Source organism: Nicotiana tabacum, chromosome 21 (genome assembly GCF_000715075.1).
Source record: "Nicotiana tabacum cultivar K326 chromosome 21, ASM71507v2, whole genome shotgun sequence".
NCBI lineage: Eukaryota > Viridiplantae > Streptophyta > Magnoliopsida > Solanales > Solanaceae > Nicotiana > Nicotiana tabacum.
The window spans coordinates 57,071,055-57,079,081 of record NC_134100.1 but is presented as its reverse complement, the minus strand read 5'-3'; the positions used below and the strand labels follow the sequence as shown (position 1 = coordinate 57,079,081).

General features: G+C 37.2%; 1 protein-coding gene across 8 annotated transcripts; it reads right to left on the bottom strand.

The window, feature by feature from the left end:
* Positions 1-221: 221 nt before the first annotated feature.
* Positions 222-7,815, bottom strand: LOC107781670 (ankyrin repeat protein SKIP35-like). Of its 8 annotated transcripts, none has more exons than XM_016602406.2 (4): positions 7,688-7,815; positions 6,706-7,369; positions 5,684-6,119; positions 222-1,338 (listed from the first exon to the last, which is right to left on the bottom strand). In XM_016602406.2, the coding sequence occupies exons 2-4, from the start codon at positions 7,263-7,265 to the stop codon at positions 529-531; spliced, it is 1,806 nt and encodes a 601-aa protein (XP_016457892.1). In that variant the 5' UTR covers positions 7,266-7,369; positions 7,688-7,815; the 3' UTR covers positions 222-528. The 8 variants fall into 8 exon arrangements, with proteins under 8 accessions (XP_016457892.1, XP_075097597.1, XP_016457890.1 ...); XM_075241496.1 differs by having other exon boundaries at positions 5,684-6,116; XM_016602404.2 differs by having other exon boundaries at positions 6,706-7,490; positions 7,688-7,808.
* Positions 7,816-8,027: the final 212 nt, after the last annotated feature.

Genomic DNA, 8,027 nt, shown 5'->3' with positions numbered 1-8,027 from the left:
ATTTGGAACATGTTTTCTTATTTGGACCAAGTTATATTCCTAAAACTTTTACTTGCATCTCTCAAAGGTTCATGCGTTTTGGTACAAGGAATCTCTTGCAAAATGATGTACGTTTCTTTGGGCATATCATGTCCTCAATGACTTAATAGAAGTCTTGATTCGGAGAAATAAATAAATCTAGAGGCCATCCACTTAATGGACTACTCTTTGAGACAAGATCAAAGACAAAACCACCAGGGAACTAACTAATATATAATGCCCATTTGAGTTACCAACCCTTCTGAATATGGTTCCCTCTGCTTACATATCATCAACATACACATTCAAGGAAGCATTTTTCAGAATTCCGCGCAGATATATAACTAAGCCAACAAAGTTCTACCTACATGTTCAATAAGAAAATTGACCAACTATGGAGGCTTCTTCCTTTTTTCCAACCCAACTATTTGTGTTATTATACTTTGTGACGGGAGAGAGAGAGAAAGGGGAGATGTGAAATTTTCAAAACTTAGAATGTGTAGTATGATGCTAATTATAAGATCCATTTAGCAAAAAAGGAGGAAGATGATGCTCTAAGACAGCCAATAGTTCTTTCCCTTGGTTTGCCTCGTCCAGTATTACGCCGCCAAGCCTTTTGGCTGCTTCCACGAGCTGTCCCCTAAGTTTTTGAGGTAGCAGATAGCCCCCTGCCTTAACACTTTCTCTATACAGTGGCAGGTATGCTATTGCTACCCTCAAGGGCCCAGGAAGATCCTTCAGACAGATGGGAGATTCACCCCATTTCACAATACGCACAAGGTTTAAGTAGTGTTCTTGTCCTTGCCTAAGCCCATCAAAGAAAGCAGCTTCCGACCAATGTTCCTGAAGGAAACTCTTAAGATTGGGAGTCACAGCATCATCATCATCATCAGATTTAGCAATACTGTCGGCAACAGCATAAGTAGCAACAGGGTCACCAAGGAAGTCTGAACGCAGAAGAAACGCTACCCCATCAAGAGACCCGCCGCTTCTTTCACCAGCAGCCTTAAGAATCTCGATGCTGAGGGCAGCAAGAATATGCTGCGGAACGTGCGGAAGGAGATATGCAGCAACTTCAACCTGACAACTGGAGGTCGCAGCTGTGAGGGCTAGACATAGTTCCATGTCTCTGCATCCCCTTTTGACGAACCACTCGACAACCTGCAGGGATCCCCTCTCAGCAGCTCTCATCAGAGGGCCCAAGAAAGCCATTGCATTCCCCTCTTCCACCAAACATTCCATAGTTCCGATTTTACCATAATGGGAAGCAAATCCCAAAGCCAGGTCAACATCAACATCCAAGCTGTTCCTTTGAGCAATCTACAAGAGAACCAAAACAACCAAAAGATGAGAATGACAGACCACTTTCCCTCCGAATACATTGGAAAAGAACACAGCAAAAAAAAGTTAAGAGAAATATAAAAGAAAAACGCATCCTCCAAATTCATGTCCACCAATCGAAAATACTGAAATCAAGCATAATGAGCAACATAAATACTAAGACAGATCAGTGTATGACACAAACCCAATTAGACCACCATCCATAGCATTCAAAACCAGGATAACGACAAAGAACTTCAAACATTTAATGACTAACTGCAATCCCCACCAACAATCATGGTATGCAAATAGTGAATCTCTCATGCCAATCATGAAACACCAAATGATCCTTATCACAGTCTCCAACTCCAGACAAGACTGCACTTGAGTGTAGTTTGCAAACATAAAGAAACAAAGATAGTAATTGGATATTATAATTTGAAGCCTGCAGTTCCACTCCCTTCTCTTTTGCTAACTCACATGAACTCCGAAATTGAAAGGACTAGGCCCTTCATTCCGTTTTCCCCTTTTTTACTTTTGAAAAGGGAAAATAGTGTCACTACGCCAGTACACAAGTTAGTGCGGGCCTGCGGGGTTATTTTGAAAAGGGATGACCTATTATTTCCATGAATAATATGTGAGGATTTACAATCATATAGATGGTAGTACCTAATTTGTTACCTTGCTTTTACGCTTTTCTTTTGTCTGGTAAACAGCATGATGTCCAATATTAACAGAGGTATGCACTCAACCGTCTTGCAAGATGTGAAGCAGGAAGAACATTGAATTTATCCCTAAATGTTAGGCTTCTGAAACCATGTTGCATTCTTCATAGAGAGAAAGAGGAATTGCTGCTGGTATTGGCTAACGAAGGGTAGCTTCACAAGACAAGGATAATGAAGCCACTACATAGGGCCACTCAATCAGGAGCAAACCACTTTGACACCACCCAAAAGTGTGTCCAACAATGAAAACTGTCAAACTGATAGGAACTAAATCGTAAATTTTAACTTCTTCGTCCAGGGATACAAGACAATTTTCCAAGAAATCCATTGGGTCAATTTGTCATGAAAATATGAAATTTGAGACAACCAAAATACTCTGATGTTCACAATTATATCAAGTTTTCCAATTTCCTCCTCCTTCCTTTTTTCCAGTTAAAATTGATTGGTAAGACTTGACACCTAGATTTAGGTGATTAGTATCAAGCAAAGCTTTTTTTGGCAAGTACCATACTACATCCTTTTGTAACCACTCAGTAGTTTAAATGCTTTCCTGATCTTTGTTGTTATGTTGAATTATCGTAACTTATCATTTGTATCCTTTGAACCTTCCGATTTGGTAGAAAATGTCCTCCACGTCTTTTGTTTTGATGGTCCTAAATGTTTCTTCACAGTATAAAATGCCATATACCAGAAAATCCAATTATGTGTACTACCCAACTTGAACTCCCCTTCTATTCAATTTTTTTCTGTGTTCATGCTAGCCTTTGTTCTAACAGTTGCTATGCTACATACTTTACAAGAGAGAGAGAGAGAGAGAGAGAGAGAGAGAGAGAGAGAGAGAGAGAGGGGGGGGGGGGGTATATGAAATGGCAATTCATGCTCTTGTCAATTCATTAAGAGACATTTCCAAGGCAATATGAACCCAATATGGCAGGGCTCTCACGAAAGCTGAAGTTAGTTCCATTAGGCTACGGTAGAATACACCTAGTCACACAACTGGACACACCTTTTGCTCCTTAATATTATTGAAGATATGAAGTGAAAAACTGGAAGGATATCTATAATATATCCATTGACCTAAATAAATCATAAGAGAAGTGCTTTAGTAAATGCTTGAGAAAGAAAGGAATTCATATAAAATATTAGTAAAATACATATGTAAAAAGAAGGATATGGAGAAAATGGTCGCAAATTTGAGAACTGTGAAAGGCGATGCAGTGGACGAAAATTAAGGAACTACACCAGAGATCTACCTTTGAGTCATACTTGCTTACGCTAACTATAGAAGAGTAACCAATAGTATACAGGTCCCATGGTGCACGCTATTTACAGATGATATTGTGGTGATTGAAAAAACTAGCAAGGGAATCAATCTAAATTGGGAACTACAGAAAAACACTCCAGAGAGCAGTGGTTATTGATTTTCAGATAAGTAAAAGTAAGACATGATATATGCACCACAAATTTAGCCCCCGTGAAGATTGTAAAGTGAAATTATATGGAATTTTGGTGCCTAAATGTAAACAATATAGACATCTAGAGTCTAGACTTATTCTTCCAAGTGAATGGCATGATACATAAAATGGAACAGAAAGAATTAAAATAGCATGGTAGATACGGAAAAGTGCTAAGGAAGTGCTATGTAAAACAAATATATCTAATAAAGTAAAAGACTATTCTATTGAACACTAGCGAAACTAGCAGTGATCTAAGGCCCAACATACGCGCAAGATTCATGCCATAAAAATGCAGATATTAAATGAATATACAATCTTACAAGATTGAATAAAATTATAAATGATAACATCCAACTGATAGTGCAAGTAGCACACAGAAAGGATAAAAAGAGAGTATTCTAAGATGGTTTGTCCTTATCCTAGGTATTACCGTTTATAGCCTGTAGGTGCGTATGATGATTGAAAACAAAAGGGGATGAGAATTGAGATAGACCTAAGATCACATGGAGCTAAGTTGTCTTGCAAAACCAGCAAACTCTTGAAGCATGCAACAGTGCAAACTTAGCTAAGAACAAAACATAATAGAACCAAAAGAATCTATATTAAACGATATAAACAATTGAGATTAAAGCTTAGTTGTTTCAACACCTACATTAGGCTAGTGTTTGTCAGTAGCCTTTATTCTGCTCAGAGACTTCTATGTCCATGTAATTGATAAATATAGAGAAACTCTACTTTTAAAGAACCTTTATTTTTCTTAAGAGATAAATTAATCAGTATGAAATGAAATGAACCTGAAAAGAGCAGAATGGATACAAAACATTCATATAGTTGGACTCTACTAATTTGAGGTTGAGTCATAGTTGATTAATATAGAGTCAAATTAAAATGTCTCGTCAAATAATTAAAGGTTGAAATTTGACACAAGTTATTATGTGATGATTTACATGCACTTCACCAATCAAGTGATGATTACAGTTAAGAAATCTACAGACCAAGTGAAAGGCCTACACTTTCAAAAATTAGGAAGTCTATAATATGTCCACTTATTCACTTGGATAAGGAAATTTTTTAGCTTCTAATATCGGAACATTCTTTTCTTTCTGACAAGTGTTTCTCCATTTTTTCTTAATCATCTATATGTTGTATTCACCACGCTTACAGTGTCATATAGCATTTTCTTATGGATAACACATTGTAGCAGTTCTTCACTTTACACCTTGGGTCGCTAAAGGTAAAACACTCCCGCCTCATGCTTTACATCTCCGCCTTCAAGACAATGGAACTAGCAGAGAAAACTAACAGTTCGAAGTTGCAATCTATTATCTTACAGCATAGTGCCCCCAATTTACGAGGTTCAATGGCCTTTTTGTTCCAGTGGGTGAATTCATCACAAAGCACTAACGCAGTGTAGCAACACCTAACATCCCAAAAGCAACAGTTTCTAAGAAGAGGAGTATGCTGAGAACCACACACACACACAGAGAAAAAATTATACGTATAATGGCTAGAAACATTAAGGTGTATTCACCGGTATTCTTTTGACAAACATGTGCACTAAAGTGAAAAACAGATGTTAAGGTTTTGGCCTGGTCCTTCTTAGCCTCCAGAACCCAGAACAATTTCCCAATTTTCTGCCTTTTATTCTGTTACAGACAATAGTAGAATTAACAAGTTTTCATGCAAAAAGTTATTTTTATTAAGGGCCAATAGGGCACTAACCTTTTTTTTTTTTAATAAATAGCACGACCAAAGTAGTTTCAACCTAAGTGTCCCAGCAAGCTAGACAGTCCTAGGTGTCTACTTTCCCTGGCGGGGAAGTAAAGCAAGATCCATTATAAGCATTTCTCGTTGAGATTTCGATTGTGTTTTAAGGTTCATATGCATTTTCTTTTATTTATTTACTTTTTTGTATCTACTTATCAAAGTGAAATTTGAACAGATAGAAAACACTAACAGTGTTTTGTAAGCCCAACCCAAAAACTAAGGCTGAGAATAACAAAAAAGCAAACAGAACATCCATGACAGGTGAAACATCATTACAAAGACAGTCACCAAGGAGAATCTTTAGAAAGTACAAATCTGAAAAAGGGGATCGATGCATGCTTCTAAACATAAAAGTCAAAGCATAAAACTCCAAAATCCAAATATATATCAATATACCTGCAAAAGAATGCGGACCAGCTCTGTGCTCCCAAAACGCGATGCTTCAAGAAAGCACTGATTGACATTGTCCGCACCCCCTTCCACCAACATGCCGAGCAATCCTTGAATTGCAGTAGCTGAAACTCCTGATGCCCAGCCAGTATCAAATGAACTAGAGAAGAGTGTAAGCGGAAAGCAAGCTGCATCAAATGCTTCTGTGAAGTCCTTTCCAGTAAGGTGGTTCCCAGCAAGATCCAGAAATGTTTTGAAAGCTGATAACTGCAGTTGTATTTCAATGGCAGAGTTATGCCCAACCCTATACCTCTTTCCTTGGCAGCGGGAATGGTAACCTATACATTTAAGAGCCCATTCAGTGAACTTCTGAACCTTAGCACCAGCTTCAACCTTCAAAACTTCATCTCCATTGCATTCTTGCAGTCGTTCATGCAACCTGCTGAGAGTGGTGGTAAATATGTTAGTGCCACAAACATCTATAAAATAAGACATCAAGGGAAAACGAAAGAAAAACGTTACTTGACCTTGCAGATTATACCAAGGAAATTCCTATACATGAAGAATAAACTTTTCAAACTTTATGTTATCCTATGTATTAATTTTGACATCCTATGGATAATAGCAACAAACCAGCAAATGTAGAAAGCTTGTTTGTTTATTTCAATAACAAGAAAATTCAGGTTCTTCATGCGTACATTTTAGCAAATGGTCTAAAAGAGGATTTTCAGCATATAGATTAAATAACTCAAACAAGAATTCCACGGGTTGTTGGAAGCTGAGACACATGCTTCTTTTATATGACTATTGGAGAAAATTACAGAAAAACTATGTCAGAGCTATGTATACACGTTGGCCAATATCTGGGATGGAAGAAGTCGGATTTCAAATAATCTGCTACACTGCACTGGAATCCTACTATTTTGACTAGACATGTATAGTTCAGATATGGGGAAAACATTCAACAGCAAATTAAAGACCTTCTCTACTATTCTTTTAAGCATTCAAATATGGGCAAAAGCACTGACCTTTGTGCCATTACAGTGACAGTATTTGCAAGGCTCATTGTTTGACTCTGGCACGCAGAAACACAAGAAGCAAGAAATGAAGTCCTTAGGACAGCCCGAGTGAAGTCATATGCACCATTACCAATAATCATCTTAATCAAACCCGTTATCCCATGCAACTCCTCTTGACTAGTTAGAAACCAGATTGAATCCAAAGCAATGCATAAAGCATCATTCAGAGTTTGGGGATCAGCGAGTAGGATCAAACTCTCTGCCAGCTCCCAATCATGGCCGCTCACAGCACCCTGGAACAATCGCCCCAACTCAATCCTATCTTGTCTGCTAAGCTTTTTTTCAGGACCCAGTTTCTCATTTTCTGAATCAGAATTTTCTAGCCTTGATTTAATCTTATTGACTCCACAACTACAGCCTCCTGCTATTAAGTCCTTATTATGTACAAGTGGAGCTTCTCTTGAAAATACCACTTTCCCATTGCTTCCCTCACCTCTCACTTGTACAGTTTCCACTGAACAAATAGTCTCTTCTTCACTAATGTTGAAAGCTGCCTTATCTTCTTCCATATTAACAATTCAACACCCAAAACTGATCAAATACCTCAAAAATCAATTCCTTCCATCTAAGAATTCATCAAAAACTCAAATTTAAGCACACCACAGAAACAACCCTGAAACAAAAAAGCCCCAAAATTCAAAACAACAAGAGATCAAAAACCCATCAAATTGCAGAACTAAAACCCTTCAACAATTAACAAATTATTTTTTTATGAAACATATCTACCAGCAGACCTACAAGGCAAAAGAATCTCATCAGCTACAGAAAAAGAAAAGAATAAAGAACAGCAGAAAACAAAAATTCAACAGAAAAATGAAAGCATAGGGAGAATCAGCTTACATAAGAAAAGGAAAAAAGGGAAATATTTCAAGAAAAGAATAGAGTGAAAATTATTATGGAAGTGAAAGTGAAAGAAAGAGAGGAAACAAACCTGATATTATTATTTTTTATGATTATTGGTGGGGGAGAAATAGAGAAACCACTTTGCCTCTTCTTTGCCTTTGATGGTTACTGGGTTACGAGTATTTTGCCTTTCTCCAAATATTATGCTCCTTTCACACTCTCTTTTTTCATTTGTTTATTTTATATTCTTTTTTCCCAACAAGTTTTCATTTGTTTCTGGGGAAATTTTACTTTTGGTCCTTCTTCAATGAATTTTAATTTATTATCAAGATTGTTGTGGGTGATTAGTACTTCTTCGATAAGTCTAATGAGACAAAGCTTTGAAAATAAAATTGCCTTTAATATGGAGCGTTTTACTTTTTAAATCG

Coding starts and splice junctions, on each gene's coding strand:
- LOC107781670 (XM_016602406.2), bottom strand. CDS start 7,265: ATGGAAGAAGATAAGGCAGCTTTCAACATTAGTGAAGAAGAGACTATT. Junction 6,120..6,705: donor GTCACTGTAATGGCACAAAG/GTCAGTGCTTTT, acceptor CACCACTCTCAG/CAGGTTGCATGAACGACTGC. Junction 1,339..5,683: donor TGGTCCGCATTCTTTTGCAG/GTATATTGATAT, acceptor GTTCTCTTGTAG/ATTGCTCAAAGGAACAGCTT.